Genomic DNA, 16555 nt, shown 5'->3' with positions numbered 1-16555 from the left:
CAGAGAAAGCCTTATGTATACCCATGTAATACCCTGTTTCCCTGAAAATAAGACATACCCTGAAAATAAGACATAGCATGATTTTCCAGAATTTTTGAGGATGCAAAATGATTTTTCAGGCTTTTTGAGGATGCTTGAAATATAAGCCCTACTCCAAAATTAAGCCCTGCTAACAGTTAATTAAAAAAGTCAATTTAAATAGTGTCCAGGCAGCTATACATGTAAAAAAGTTAAACCTTTTTGAACAAAAATTAATATAAGACACTGTCTTATTTTCGGAAAAACACGGTATGTACAAGGAATGCTGAGAAGATACAAGTCTTGTTTAGAACCAATATCTACAGTATACTTATACAACCTTAAGTATGTCCAGGGGATTTAAGGCACCCTTGTAGACGTGCCTTTTTACTTCTGCATTCTCATTGTATTGCTATGTATCGCACAATGTAGGAAAAAAGTGTCTTGTGAGTATAACATCAATAAAATAGATTTTCATATGGCAGCCACATACATCATAAGGCTTTATTAAGTACAGTTACCAGGGGGGGGGGGGGGTTCCCTCTAATATGCAGCATTACTTAGAACGGTTCATTTTTGCTTATCTGCAGCCAAGTTATTAAGATGAATGTTGAATTTTAAGAGCCATTTTACCTAATGTGGGATGTATAGAAAGTAGTTTCGGGTGCGATTTATGAACCAATTAAAACAAGGTTGAATTGTCTCCATCTTTAAATATATTATCATAATCCTGGTTATGTCCAGTTGTATCATGGAAGACAGAAGGATCATTGTGGCTATCCTAATATCGGAGTCTGCCCTTGAAGAGGCATTTTCTACTTCCTTTGTATCACGAGATGACATGATGTTATTTATTAACTATTTCTATGATGTATTCCAGGTGAGAAGCCATTCAAATGTGATGAATGCAATTTCGCTTCCACAACTCAGTCCCATTTAACACGGCACAAGCGGGTCCACACAGGGGAGAAGCCATACATGTGCCCATGGTGCGATTACAGGTAATTGAACTAAATTAAGCCGGATCTTTTTTATTTGACTTTTTTTTGCAACTGAAAATGTTACTGGGATTTAGCAGATCTCAAAAAGTGACAAATATCATGGTATGACTTTCCAAGGGCCTTTAGCTTCTGTAGTTTACCGCGGGTTACTGCTGTCCTCCTATGTGCAAGGCCAAATGTTCAAGGAACATGCTTCAGCAAAAGTTCTTGTGAAATGATACAACAATTTTACCCAGAATGCAGTTAGTAAGGATGCAGGAAGCACTGCAACAGGATGTGGGAGGTCTGTCTTAGAGTTCGAAAAGACATGAATTGTTGAACTACCTACATTTCGAGATCAATCTTTCCAAATATCTTTCAAAGTTTACATATAAAGCAAAGTTTTATTCTCTCCTGATTGACAAGGTGCTGTGAGTCAGACTCTCACCCATCTGATATTGATGACATTTCCTTAAGGTGCTTTTACACAGAACTATTATCACTAAAAGAAAATCGCTGAATTGTTCGAATTTGTACGATAATTCATTTGCTTATCGTTCATCATCTACTTCATGCAAGCATGAAAATCCTTGTTGGCAATCGTTTGCTAATCATTCGGTATTAACATCGATTGTTCCGTTGTTCTCATTGACTGGTGCAGTGAGCTAAACGACTCGGCGATCCTGTAAAGAAGAAACAAACTAAACAATTTATCTTTTCGTTTAAACTGATTGCGTAAGCGATCACGTAAACTGCAACATCGGACAGGGTTTGCTTGGTCGCTCATCCTTGATCATTCGCTTTATCGCTATGTATAAAAGTACCTGTAGAATACACCATCTGTTTTAAGTCAATAAAAAATGCTTTGTTTCCTCAGACTTTCTTTAAATTGATTAGTTCCTGGGGCAGCCAACTGTAAAATGAATTAATTTTGGTCCCCAAATAAATCCAGTATATTATAGCTTTATATTTTTGAGACTGTAAGACAGCTCTCCTAAGAATAACTAAAATATTTCCAAAAAAGGACATCACTGTTTTACTGTTTTTTGTTTTTTTTTACCGGTAGGCTGTGTCTGACATTGCCACTCAGTCCCATTCAAATTAAAGGGCCGATCTGCAATACCAGACACAACCCACGGACAGAGTGGTGCTGTTTTTAGAAAATCGAAAATCTTTTAGAAAACTGTCTAAAAAGTAATAAAAGTTTAAATCACCCTCCTTCTGCCATATCTATAATAAAAAAATCTAAATCATAAAAGAAAAATACATATTTGGTATCGCCGCCCCAGTAAATGTCTGATCCATCAAAGTAGTGCATTATTTACCCCGCACGGTGAATTTAGTGCGAAAAAAAAATAAAGAACGCCACAAATGCACTTTTTCGGTCACTCTGTCTCCCAGAAAAAAAGCAATAAAAAGCGATCAAAAAGTTGTATGTATTCTAAATTAGCACTAACGTAAACTACAGGACATCCCGCAAAAAACAAGCCCTTATACAGCGACGGTGATGGATAAATAAGGGAGTTATGATTTTTTAAACACGGGGAGGAAAAAAAAGAAATGGGTAAAAAAGAAAAAAAAGGTGCCATGTAGAGATGAGCGAGCCCCCAAATGCTCGGGTCCGCGTTATTCGAGTCGAGCTTTTCGTAAAATTCGAGAGCTCTACTCGAGTAACGAACCCCATTGACTACAATGGGAGACTCGACCATTTTTGTATGTGGACCGCCAGGTGCCGAGCTTTTTTTCCCTAGATTGGTTCTCGCTCTCTCGCCCTCTCTCTCTATCTCGCCAGCCAGCCAGCCAAATTTGCCAATGACGCGCGCTGCTGCGGGGAGGGGCCAAAACAGGCATGTCACAGCGAGGAAGAGCCAAAAACTGGGGCAGGGTCGAACAGGACTTGATGCTCGTTCGAGTAACGAGCACCATCGTGTATGCTAATGCTCGAACGAGAATCAAGCTCAGCAGAGTATGTTCGCTCAACTCTAGTGCCGTGTCATTAAGGGGTTAAATAATGTACTAACTTCCTTCTCTGGGTGATTACGACGCAGGGATACCACATGTGTAATTTTATTTTTAATTTTTTACAAAGTAAAGAAAGACAAGGGTTTTTGTTATTTTTTTTAATAATTTTTAAACAGTTTTTTTTTTTTTACTTTTTTTTTTTCACAGAGACCCATCAGGACCCCCTAATCACACTCCGGGGGTCCAATAGTGACAGCCCTTTACATGCTGCTGTCACATAGACTGCAGCATTTAAAGGGTTAACACAGGAGAGATCAGAGGTTTTCTCTGATCTGTGCTGTAAGAGCTGGTGCCTGTCTGTCCTCTGACAGCCAAGCACCAGCTCTCCCTGCCACAGAGAGGCCCGAGGCTATTATCTGCGCTCAGATCCTTTGTTCTCCACGGGGAAACAATGCTATCAGCACTCCTCCATGGAGAAAGACTGATAAAAGTGAGTGATGATTTTTAGGTGAGCTTGATATTAACGGTCACCTAAAAGTGCCCGAAATGCAGGTGCCCCGTGCCCATTTACACGCACCGATTATCGCTAAAACGATCGCTGATTAGCGAATTTTTAGCGATAATCATCCAGTGTTAATGGGCCTTTAGAGAAACCAAGTAATCTTGTAGATATGATACCATTTAATGGCTAACAAAAATACATGATGTTATAGCGAGCTCTCTGGTTCTTCTTATAGACCCTTCATCAGGCTGATGAAACAGTTTTGGATGGGGCACAAATATAACATACAAATGCAGAGGGGAGGGGGGACACTCCTCTTGATCTAAATAAATGTTCACACACAGAAATTTAAGACTGAAAATAACACCAGACCATCTGAACAAAGAAAGGGTCACTAAGAAGAACCCGAAAGCTCGATGTAACATCATGTATTTTTGTTGACCATTAAAAGGTATCATATCTACAAGATTACTTGGTTTCTCTTACTGGGAAGAATCACATTTTACTCTACTGGCTAACGCCATACCAAACCTTTTTTTTCGTGTTAACATGAAGCTCAAGCAAGAATAGCCAGCAGGCTTGGCCACTGATATGGCTGCATAAAAGCATGTTATGGAGCAAATAAGCCGTCAACTAGATTGTACACAACACATATAGCCCTAGTCAGAATGCTTATTTTTTGGGTTAAGTCCACGCACTTCACTATCTACAATATGATAGACCCCATGTACAAAGCACAAGCATAAAGCCCTAAACTTTACCAATGCTTTGTAATATCTGATATTAGATAATTTATGGGCTTTTATCTTAAACTTTTGGCTCGTTGTGACCTAATATTTCCTTGAGGTTAAAAGCATTCCTCTTACAACGATGACCATTATATAATCATATTGTATCTTCATGTACACTATCCTACCAAAAGTAATTAGAGACCTGAGCAAGAATCAAAAATAGTTATTTACATATGTTAATACTTAGCATGGCCTACTTTGGTCCTAATGACATTGGATAGTCTTCGTGGCATTTCTTCTACTAATATCTGATACACTTCATCTATTTCCCTCTATTCATCATGCAAACGTCTGCCGAGTTCTTTCAAAGATGATACACATTTTTCATATTTCCTGACCTGACATTCTAGTTCATCCCAAAGATGTTCAGTAGGGTTCAGGTCAGGACTCTGCGCAGGCCGGTGCAATCGTGGAACATCCATATCCTCAAACCAACATAGAATAGCGTTGAATTTGTGACAAGGTGAGTTGTCTTGTTGGAAGTATTACTGACTGTTTCCACAATATTGTCACATTGTTAGCAGCACAATGTCAGGGTACATCTCCGTGTTCCTGGTTCTTGTCACTACAACCAACGAACCAAGACCATACCATATAAAACCTCCCCCGACCTTAACGGAACCTCCACCGTACTTAACTGTTGGCACAACACACTCAAGCAGAAGGTGTTCCCCAGCCATCATTCACACCCAGGTACATCCATATGATTTGAAGATGGAGTAGAGTGATTCATCATTCCACAGAATGTTCTTCCATTGCTCAACTGTCCAATAACAAAGTTCCTTGCACCATTGTAGACAGACCAATGTATTACACTTCGTGTTGGACAATTCATGTGCAGCGATATGGCCTGTATATCCAATAGTGTGCAGCTTTCATCACAAGCTATGGCTGACACCTCTAAGATTCTGCATCTTATGTAGCATGGTTTAGAACATGCGACATGTTAATAGGACAAGATCCATTCTACTGATAGGGGGGTCCGAATACCTTTGGTAGAATAGTGTACTTGGTATACTGTAAGTAGGTCTTTTGTCTAAAAAGCCATGGTTTAGCTCTCCACACTTATCTTTCTTACTCACTTTTGTCCCTATTTGTGAGCCCAGTCTTTGTAAGATGCAGTATCACTTTGAACAGTGGTGAAGCTGAGATTTCTTTCATTATTATGTTATTGAAGCCGGATTACTCTTTGTGCTATCAGACATTTAACATACCAATTCCACTATGTTTAAAATTGTCTGTCGATTACTTGGAATGTAGCCTGCTAATATAATTTTTACCTGCCTGAAAAATCCCTATTTGTTAACAAACCATCTCGTGGTGGCCTTTTATATTAGCCATGCTTCAGGTTTGTGTGTTCATGTTGGCGTATAAAAAACCTTATTCAATTTGCATATAAATATTTATGACATTTCATCCATTCAGGATATGTATATAAAGTATGTAGGCTTACTTTACAACTGCCTGTAGCCTTTTTCCTTACACTTGACTGCAATCATAAATATCCTGCACATTAAAAATCATGATCATCCACCAAATCATTTATTACTGTTCAGAGAAGACCTAAGTGATATGATCACAGCCTGATTGGCTGAACCACAGGCTCTGGAGAAGCTGGCCTTTTCAGCACACCAGGCAGAATTTCTAAATGAAGTCTATTATGTGAATCTTCTATCACAAGTGAATTCAGCATGATTGTTTTCTTAAAGGAAAACACTTTTTGGAGAAAAATGATGAAATAATATTTTTTTATAAATACTGATCGCATCAAATATATATTTTCTTCCTCGTTGATGTCTAATTGTTAAACTAGTTATTTAGTGCCCATGAAATGGTGGTATTCTAGATGTAAGATGTCAGCTTCTTAAGCCAATGCTTCATCTTATTTCAGAAGCGTATGTCATCACAGCTATTCTAATTAGCCTTACATATTCTTTCGGCACTCAAGAGTGAACTGGGATGAAACAAATTTACCTAACTGAAATAAAAAAGAGACAAGAAGGTAGTTAAAAAGACTGCGGCTACTTTGAGCCTTATAAGTTAAGCTTATGCACTCAAACTAGCTGACCTGCTGTGTACTGAGATGTAAGTTTTAGACTTACCTTCCCCGCCATTTCCATGTTGTCGGCTATCAAACCCGTAGCTGAAGGCATTGAGTGTATTACATAGACGCGTGCTAAGAAGTCCTTCTATTTTATGCGTAGAATGGGAGGACTACTTAGCGTGCAACTACAGAGCACGGTCGGTGCATTCAGTGGCAGTGAGAGCTGACAATGAGGGAATGCCTGGAAAGGTAAGTCTAAAACTTACATCCCCAGGCTCAGTAGGTCAGTAACTTTGCACCCTATAAGCTAAGCTTATGGACTCAAAGTAGCTGATAGATTCCCTAAAAGATAAAGGAACACTAGACTGATGTTAGTGTTATGCCTAGTGCAGTGCCCGAGGGATCAAAGTATGACTTAGTTATTTAAAGATTACCAATGAATCATAGAGTGGTCGAGTTGGAAGAGACCTCCATGGTCATCTGGCCCCACCCCTGCGTTGGAAGCCATGCTCCTCCTCTTCAGACTAGGCATAACACAATGTATTCTTTTCTCCTGAAGTGTTCCTTTAACACAATACTGCTTTGAGTTTTGCTGACCCAGTACTTTATTAGGGTAAATGTTGAGTTAGGAGTGTAATTTATATTATATTACCTTTTTTAATACATACCGTAGTTTTCTTTATTATTTGCGGCTTTGTAGCTTCGTTTGTTAGTGACTACTCTTCGGCTACTTTTTGCTGTGTACTTGCAAGTGTGGTACCTTTCCAATATTGAGTCTGTATTTGCGTAAAATCTACTTCCTGTCCCATTATTGGTTCATGCGTCTCGCTCTCTCCCTCCCGACAGCATACCTGCCACTATGTATAGACAGAAGTCCATATGTTCACCAGACTGTTTATGGGATGCTGACCTCCATGACAGAAAGATCAGAATGAGTATGAGCTACAAGTAGATAGATCAACACTGAGAAAACGTAGATCATCATATAACTGCTATACTATATCAAGACAAATGAGCCTCACGATGGGGAAACCTGGAGGTCAGCTGTAAGTGGTGCCCCTTGCTTAGGACCTTTCCCTATTTATGAAGTTTACGAAACAGTTCTATTTTCAGGACATCAACAAAGATGATTTAATTTAGCTTGACACATTCAGTGCCTCCAAGATGCATAGATCAAGTCTGACTAGATATGTCCATCAGGGTTGATAAGTCTTATGTTGGATTCCAGTTCTTTCGAGGCATTGTTTCAGTCAAACATTGATGGAGCGTTCTAGTATTACAAGCATTATAGTGTACAAAGCAACCGTAGATATTGCTTATTTAATGAAGGTTGTAGATCTGCTCTCACATACAGTTTTATCTCATCACAAATTGGAGAGATTCCTTTACACAATAGAATGTTGGGATCTCTACCTATTGTAACAATTCTGTAACCGTTCTGAACAAGAATCGTTTCCAAGAGTCAACGAGCCGATGACATCACCAGCTCATTTGCGCTCGTTCAGCCTGTTTAGGCGGGCAGATTCATCGTTGAGAATCGTTCACTTCTCAAGAAGAGTTTTAAACAGAACGACAAGTGAACAAGCCAACAATGATTTTTATGCCGGCCGAAAATGAATGACGAATAAGAAATGACCGATTCTCATTTGTCGTTGGCTCACGTTTAGACTGAACAATTATCGTTCACTTTCGCAGATTTTTGAACAATGATGGTTCCATCTAAACGCACCTTGAGGCTATTATTGCCAACTTATTCTGGCTAGTCCCAGCTGGTTGGAAAATCAATTATTTTCCCAAGAGTTCAATGGGAATTGAGGTTGACTAGCAACACAATGGATGAATATGATAGCAGAAAATCATGAAGTTTTTCCAGGAAGAAGTGAAATTTTGGTTTCTAATGTCAAGACTATTAAAAGAGATCTCCCATAGCAGCATCCCCGTTTTTACCTCCTAACATGCATGTTTCACATATATGAACACACAATCAAGCTAACATGATGAGTGAGTCAGTGTTGTAAAAGTAAAACTAATTTTGCCTTCACTCACATGAGCTATAGTAGGAGGAAGCTTTATTGTCCCTGGGAAGGTGATAAGGCAGAGTAATTGTATATTATACTGTCCTGGAACATCTGCCTGAAGACTGTTGGAGCAATTCATCTATCATGGACCGTACAACATTTTTTGTCTTTCTGCTTTAACCCATCCCCACTGCTGGCCTGCATGAAGGTTTTGATAGGGACTGTGCCTGGGCTGGGGCTCACATTAATCAGTCCCCTTGTTCAACACTCCAGCTGACATAATTACAACCTGCGCACAGCAGTTATTCAAGTCGAGTCCTTGTCACTCGTGCTACGAAACTACACAGCTCAGATCCCCAAGGAGATTGCCTTATCACACCGAACAAGGGCTCACAGGAGTTGAAGAGAATAGAAATGGGAAAATGTCTTCTGGGAGTACTATATATTCCTTTTAAATAAGACATTTGAGAGACTTACAGGGCACAAAGGAGAGCTGTGCAAGGTCCAAAAAAGAATAGGATATTCCTATTACAAGGTGTAATCGGAGCATTTGTGTGATCTGAAATATAAAGTCGATCTAATAAACATTCATGTTGTCAGTCATGTGTCAGGTGTATTAAAAACAATTACTGCATTGTTCTAATAAGTCCGGGCCATTGTCTACAGCCATGTATGAGACAAGTATGCCATTTTCCGAAGTGTTGGGTGAACATTTTTTGTGCTTGTGAAGCTATAAAGAACACTTGGTTCATCATACACCCAGAAGGCTCTAGATGTAGGGGATTTATTGAGATGAACACAATTTTAAGGGCCCCTGTAATTCTGCACATGGAGTGTGATCTGTAGGCAGCATGTTATAGAGCAGGTAGAGCAGAGCAAATTAATATATAGTTTTGTAGTAAAAGCCTTTGTAGAACTTAGAGGCGTTGTCACACTTCTAGCTGTTTTGCTGTAGGAATCGGATAACTCTGTACCTCGTGCAGTGGTCCGGTTGGTACTTCAGGCTGAGTCCTATTGAAGTGAATGAAACTTCCCCTGCAGTACCAACCCAGGTCACGGCACAATGTATGGTGTAGCCTGCTTCCTGCCCAAAAACAGCTGTAAGTTGGGACAACCCTTTTAACGCCCCCATTTTTCTATGTCTGAGAGTCCAGTGGGCATTTTTTCATTGACAGCTATCTAGGTATACAAACTTATACAAGAAAGGCTGTCTGTCATTAATATGACTATCCCTTAGACTTCTAAGCATAGAAAGAATAGGGACTTTAATGAATAAATTACAAGCTATACCAAGTCTTTTCCTATAAGACTATGTATAGCAAAAAATAGTGTGGCACCATGTTAGCTACAAAAATGTCTGCGCCGTTAAATACTCTTGTTTAAGAAAAAAAAAAGATAAAAGTATTATGGAGGTGATAACTTTATTGGCTAACCAGAAAAATTATATATGTAAACGTGCACAGCTCAGATACCCCTTATCAGACAATAACGTGAACAACTGAGAGACAGGTAATACTATTTAAATGATGTTGCATGAAGTTAAGCCAGAGCACTAAAACTTAAGGCCCATTTACACGGAGCGATGATTGCTTAAAAATCGTAAAAAAAGCGATTGTTTGAGCGATCATCGTTGTGTCTTAATGCGGGGCCATCATACACTTTTCGTGCGCTGCTAGCTGATCGTTAAATTTAGGCCAAACTAAAAATAGTCATTCAGCCTTATCAGCAATTCTTCATGGGTAGTGCTGATAGCATTGTTTCATATCGGAGAACAAAGGAACTTAAAGCAGATAAGAGCCCTCGGGTTTTTAACTGCTTTCAGCCAAAGGCTTCATTTGCATGCCAAATTGCTATTAAGTAGTTGAGTAGCTTCTTAATAGTTTATGCAAAATGATCGCTTAAAGCTGTCACTCAAACTGTCGTTTGAGCGATCTTCGAGCGATCATCGCTCTGTGTAAATGGGCCTTAAGGTTTACTTATAAGATGAAAGGGGAAGAAGTGGTGACATCTTTTGAGCGATAATCATTGTGTGCATTTACAGGGCAAGGTGATCGCTCAAACGGCAGTTTGATTGACTGTTTTGTGCGATCACTTTGTGCTCCGAGCAGGGTATACAGAAGACAGCTGGAGTGCTGTTTCTTGTATGTTCCTGCTGTGTTCGCGGAGCGCACAGCTGTTATATAGCTGAGCACTCCGAGCAGGGCCGCTTGTCTTCTGCATCCAGCTGTTCTCTTTTTGGAGCGCTCAGCTGTTTTACAGCTGAGCGCTCCGAGCAGGGTATGTAGAACACAACTGGAGCTCTGTGTTCTTCATACCCCGGCTGTGTTCACGGAGCGCTCAGCTGATATACAGCTATGCGCTCTGTGCAGAATATGCAGTACACAGCTGGAGCGCTGTGTTCTTCCTACCCCAGCTGTGTTCAAGGAGCGGGATACCAGCTGAAACAATAGTATCAGCGTTATCCTGCTGTAAACTCTTGATAAGGCTGATCATTCTCTTTCAGCATGCTGAAAGAGAACGATCAGCGACTTGTTAATGAAAACTGCATGATTTCAGTGCAGTTAGACACAACGATTCTCGCTCAAAAGATGGCTTTGAGCAATTTTTGAGCGAGAATTGTTGTGTCTAAACCAGCCTTTAGGAGGTCATAGATCAGACTTTTAGATCCATGATGCTATGATCTGGTCTAGAGAAATGGTTCACTACGGGTGCTGTATCAGGCTTCTTCATTATTGTATGTCTTTGTAAATATATCCTAGACAGTAGTCTTTGTTTTGTTTCTTCAATGTAAATTCCTTCCGGGCACCCTGTACAACACATCACGTATACCATCTTTGAGGAGGTACATGACAAAGCATCAGTGATTGTATAGTTTTATTGCGTGTTGGCAATGTGGACTGTCTTTGTTGGTAGGATGTGGGTACAGGTGTTGCTTTTTCTGCAGTTACAAGGGAAAGTGCCTATCTCTGATGGTGATGGGAGATACCCTTGTTCACATCACACAGCCAACAAATCTAAGGAATCTCCTCATCAGAAGGGTTTTTCGATCACCGTCAGAGTCCTCTATAATACTTCTGTCTTTCTCATACAGGAGTATTTACCATAACACCTATACAACTATGTCTGCCCAGCTGCTCTTCTCTATAACATGCTGCGTGCAGATCAGATTGCATGTTATGTTCCCTTTAACAGAAGTGACTTTTCTTGATCAAGTTTTCTAATTTATTCATTATCTACCGGAGATTAATTATGCTATTTTAATATTACCTTCTTTTTTGTAATTATTTCATATGTTTCTGTCACTTCTGCCTATTAGTTGACATCTTGAATCAGTCCGTTGACTTGCTCAGCAGTTTTGTCACTTTATGACTATATTACTTTAACAACCCATCCATTGATTTATCCTGGTCCTTGTTGCTATCACTAATATGCTAGGATCTAACCCATGTGCAATTTTGTCTTATGGAATACATTTTAGATATTAACCAGGATATAAACAGTGAAATCACCTTGTACAGCCCGCATTTATTTAATCAATTGCAGCCAGGTAATGAATAAACCTCAAAAAGCCAAGTATGTGGCATAAGGAGAATAATGCGCATACCACAAACAGCAGGAGAAAGATTTTATCTAAGAAGAGCATCTGTTGCTAATTTTTAGGTTGTAATTAGTGTTTATAATATATTTTGCTCTCTTTATTGGATCAAACATTTTGTATTCACAACAGCCCCTCAATCACTGCCATGAGAGTCGGAGACGGTGCTCTTCTCGTGAATACACTGGACTCAAAGCCATGAGTCTGCCGCATTCTGTTGGTGCTTCTATTAACCAGCAACACACCATTTTTTGTGCCATTTTGGCTACTAGGAGTGTGGACCTGTAGCTAGCATAAGGCAGCATATCAAGCTGACAGATCCACTTAAAATGGAAAATAAATGGTGCCAAGCACCTACTTACAATGTCCGCCTCTTCCAGCAATTGTGCACTCTCTTCTCCGGTCAGACATCATCTTTCAGTGTTTGTCTAACTCCATAACCAACATTCCCCACTAGATGCCATAGCTCCCTCTAGTGGTTAGCGCACAGTACACATTGCTCCCTAATAGCATAACTACCTCCCTCTGACATCACATGATATCTAATCCAATACGACTGTCTATATAAACCTCAATGTGAGCAATAGGTGCCAGAATCATAGCTTTCAATCTGACTCCAGCTTTCTTGTAGTTTTTGCGTACCTGACCTTGGCCTTGTTTTTTTTACCATCGCCTTTGACCCTGACCCCATGCCTGTTGACTATCATTGAAACTGAGCTTATGTCTTGATTGAGGCCTTTTTTGACTACTGTCTTAATTCTCGACTTAGTATAGGCTCTTTTATCAATCTAGTAGGCACATCATGGGGGCATCAAGGTGGTAATTTGAGAGCTGTGACTTACAGGTCCACAACAGCTAAGTCCATACTGCCTTGTAGCAGTCCCTGGTGAATACAAGTGAGTCTGTTAGACTGGGTTCACACAGGGCGGAATTTCCGTTCAGACTTTCAGCACAGAAATTCCACCGGCAATTTTAAGCCCGACATTAACCAGCAAAGTAGACGAGATTTGTAAAACTCTCGCCCGCACATTGTCGCGGTCGAGCCACGCTGAAATTGACATGCCACGCGGAATTCAAAGCCATGGCATGCCAATTGGATCGCCGTCTCCACTACGGCCATCACTTCTCTCTATGGGTAGAGATAGCCGCAGCGGAATACAGGCGGCGAAGCTGCATTCCTGTCACGGAAATCTCGCAGAATTTCCATGTGGTCATTCCGTGAGATTTTCAGTCTTCTGTGACCGTGGCCTTAGACTCCTCAATTCTTTGCTGCTACCACCAACCCTAAACTGATGAAAAGGAGTCCAGTACATTTTGTCAGACTTGTGCTAATACTATTCGAAATGTTTGGTTTAGATACCTTCCTCACAGGATTTGTTTTTTTTTTTCAAATATTTTTGATGACCGATACCCTTAATGTTCTCCTTATTTGTTTGGCTTAGAAAATTAAATTTTTAGCAACAAATGTATACTTTTTTCCAAAACTTTATGATGGTATACATTAAAAAGTAATGTTAGTATGCAGTAGGTTCACACTTCATGTATTTTTACAGGGTTCCAAGAAACCAAAAAGAGAAATTTCTCCCTTCCTTGTTCTGTTTTCCTTATAAAAAAAAAAGACAGAAAAGGAAGAAAAAAATTCCAGTTGTAAAACTTCTCACTGCCTGGCCTGATGCCTTTTCTAAAGATTTTGCATCTCCCTTTTTGGACTGATTACATACTACTTTTATGTGTGTCTTATTTATTAGATGTCTGCTGTGTATCCTCTTTAGCAGTTCATCAAGTCCTGCCCTGAAATAACCCATAACATATAATACATTAGGGATGAAACTAATATTTCATAATTGGAATGAGAACTATTTAAGTAAAATGTGCCCATCTTCCTGTAGTTTCTTCTGTGGGTTGCGATAGCACAGACACTGCTGGGAGGCTGCCAGTTCTTAAAACTTTTTGGTTTTGTTTTGCTTGACATAGAAAAATGACCACCCGCTTCTTTTTGACAGTGAACCAGTCGGTAAGGAACAACTGATACTTTAACTAAAAAATGTTCTCTACCTCCTCCTGCCTTCCTGTTTCATGCACCGCTAAAAGACACATATCTTAAATTGTTTGAGCAAAGTCCTTTATCAAAAATGTTCTTTATATACTTTTATATAAAATTCTGAACCAAATATATTCAATACTTGAAGGGTTTGACTCCTGAAGACAACTCTATTTTAACTGCTTAAGGACTGCCCTGTCTATGTCTATGGCAAATGATCCTGGCACTTAAAACCTGCTTCATTGTATACTTGTGGCGCGGGTTCATGCCAGTTGCTTGTGCTATTGGGCAGTTAAATGTCAGGTGTTCGGCTGTTAGCGCTGTGTGTATAGAATAGAGACAACAGGACTGCCCCTGCCTTTATTGTCCTGGTGGTCATGTGCTGATCATATTATATTATCACTTCTGCGTCTAACTATATCCAGCTCTCTACTAGTAGTAACAACTGAAAAAGGTTTGGTACCGTGTAAAGCAAAATGTGATTGCTCCCGGCAAGAGAAATAAAGTAATCTTGTAGATATGATACCTTTTAATGGCTAACAAAAATACATGATGCTAATGTGAGCTTTCGAACAAACGCAGGGTTCTGCTTTAGTAGTAACAACTGGCACTGAAACACGGCTGACTTTTCTTGGAATTGGAACTGCTGTGCAACCCAAGCTACAGTTGGAAACCAGGTCCTAAAAAGTACATTTAAAATAGTTTTTTCTTATTAAGTATGAAGTCCCACCATGGTCATTTAGATGTTTTGGGGAAACGTAATAAAAAAAAGTGAATAGTTAACCTAAAGGCCCATTTACACGGAGCGATGATCGCTCAAAAATCGCTAAAAAGCGATCGTTTGAGCGATAATAGTTGCGTCTAAACGCGCTCATCATGCATTTTTCGTGCACTGCTAGCTGATCGTTAAATTCAGGTCAACCTAAAAATCGTCGTGTGGTCTTATCAGGACCGCACGCTGAGTTCTCCTCGAGTAGTGCTGATAGCATTGTTTCCCGACGGAGAACAAAGGAGCTCAGTGGAGATAAGAGCCCTCCGACTAATAACTGCTTTCAGCTAAGGCTTCATTTGCACGCTAATAAGCTATTAAGTAGTTGAGTAGCTACTTAATAGTTTATGCAATATGATTGCTCAAAAGTGTCACTCCAACTGTCGTTTGAGCGATCTTAGAGCGAAGATCGCTCCGTGTAAATGGGCCTTAATATTTTTAAAAAGACAACTGTACTGTATGTGTGAAAATGACTGAAAAGAAACTGTATTATTCACCGAGAAAACAATGCAATGATCATATTGATAGTCCAAAAAATTAAAAATTTACATCGGGTAAACTAATACGCACTAAAATAGCTGAAGGACCAAAATGCCCTAATTTTGAGAAAGGTAAAAAGAAGTCAACATGGCATTCAGCTGTCCACTTTGAGCCGTCTTTTCTCATCCCTGGCAATCGTTAGGAGATGCCAAGGCCAGACAAGTTTCCCTTGTAGCGACTACTTTAGTTGAAGTGTAGCACAATGAATGGCCTGCCACGTTATACATGGATGTGCCAGGTTTGTCAGAGCAGGAGTCACTCATATAGAGCATCTCTCTCTATTGTCATATTAAGGGGGGGACCAGAGAAGGACAACAGGACATATGGAAGGGTTCATTTCATAAGGAAATCCCTTTACGATATAGTCTGATCATGTTAAAAAATTGAATAATTTTTTTTTTTAACATTATCACATTGGTATGCTAGTTAATTTGCTACTAAATATTTTAAACAAGCCACACAAACCCTGATGATCGCAAGGCAACAAAGTCAAAATGTAGTATGCAATGGACAGGTTGACTGCAGCTTTGGAAAACCAATGCTTGACCATTGAGATAATACCCCTTAAAGGGAACCTGTCACTGGGTTCATGCTGCCCACCCATATCATGTAGACTGATGGCTCTCTCCCTATGCACAAAAGGGAAATGAGCGATCCGTGAACATGCTGTGGGTGGAGAGAGCCTAGCATGGCCCTCCTTCTGACTCGAAGAGTTAAAACTGAGTCAAACTTAAAAGTGTGTTCTGAAATTCGTTTTTTTCAGAATAACACATGCACAGGGGCAATTGGCATACCTGTTCCTGGTTTGTGCTGCTGGCATGGCCTTGGGCACAGTACCTCCAGAGAGAACTGCTATTCTAAAGGCTCCAGCTCTGAAGGAATCTTTGCTTTTAAACAAGACCAAAACAGAAGTTAGAGCAGGTTGAAATGGAATCTGCATATGCTTGCAGCGCTTACTTCAATCTGTACAGAAAGAAGAAAATGACAGCAGGTACGCACGGATTCCTCATGCGGAATCGGACGCACCCGTGTACATGCAGGCGGTCTTAGGGAGAGTGGTGATCAGCAAGGAACGTGCGGGACAGCTGCAGGGTAGAAGAACAATCTGTGGAATCCTCCTTTCCCTGCATGGCTTCAGATGACCCCCAAAGGAGGGGTAATATGAAATTTTGATCATGTTACCTCCACTTCCCCTCCCTTAACAGTCCGAGAGCATATACCGATAGTTGTTACATATGGAGATGATCTTTTTTCCAGAAAAGGAGTGATTAGATGAGCACTTGTGTATCTCATCA

The 16555-nt window shown here is 40.0% G+C and overlaps 1 protein-coding gene across 1 annotated transcript in view; it reads left to right on the top strand.

Annotated features, from left to right (window-relative positions):
* ZNF407 (zinc finger protein 407) overlaps nucleotides 1-16555 on the top strand; it is a 488252-nt gene that overhangs the window by 324735 nt on the left and 146962 nt on the right. The window contains exon 7 of the mRNA XM_066579487.1: nucleotides 899-1019. Within this exon, the coding sequence (XP_066435584.1) occupies nucleotides 899-1019 (121 nt within the window). The remainder of the gene's footprint in view (nucleotides 1-898; nucleotides 1020-16555) is intronic.

This window comes from Eleutherodactylus coqui, chromosome 9 (assembly GCF_035609145.1).
Source record: "Eleutherodactylus coqui strain aEleCoq1 chromosome 9, aEleCoq1.hap1, whole genome shotgun sequence".
Taxonomy (NCBI): domain Eukaryota; kingdom Metazoa; phylum Chordata; class Amphibia; order Anura; family Eleutherodactylidae; genus Eleutherodactylus; species Eleutherodactylus coqui.
This window is presented reverse-complemented; position numbering and strand designations above follow the sequence as displayed.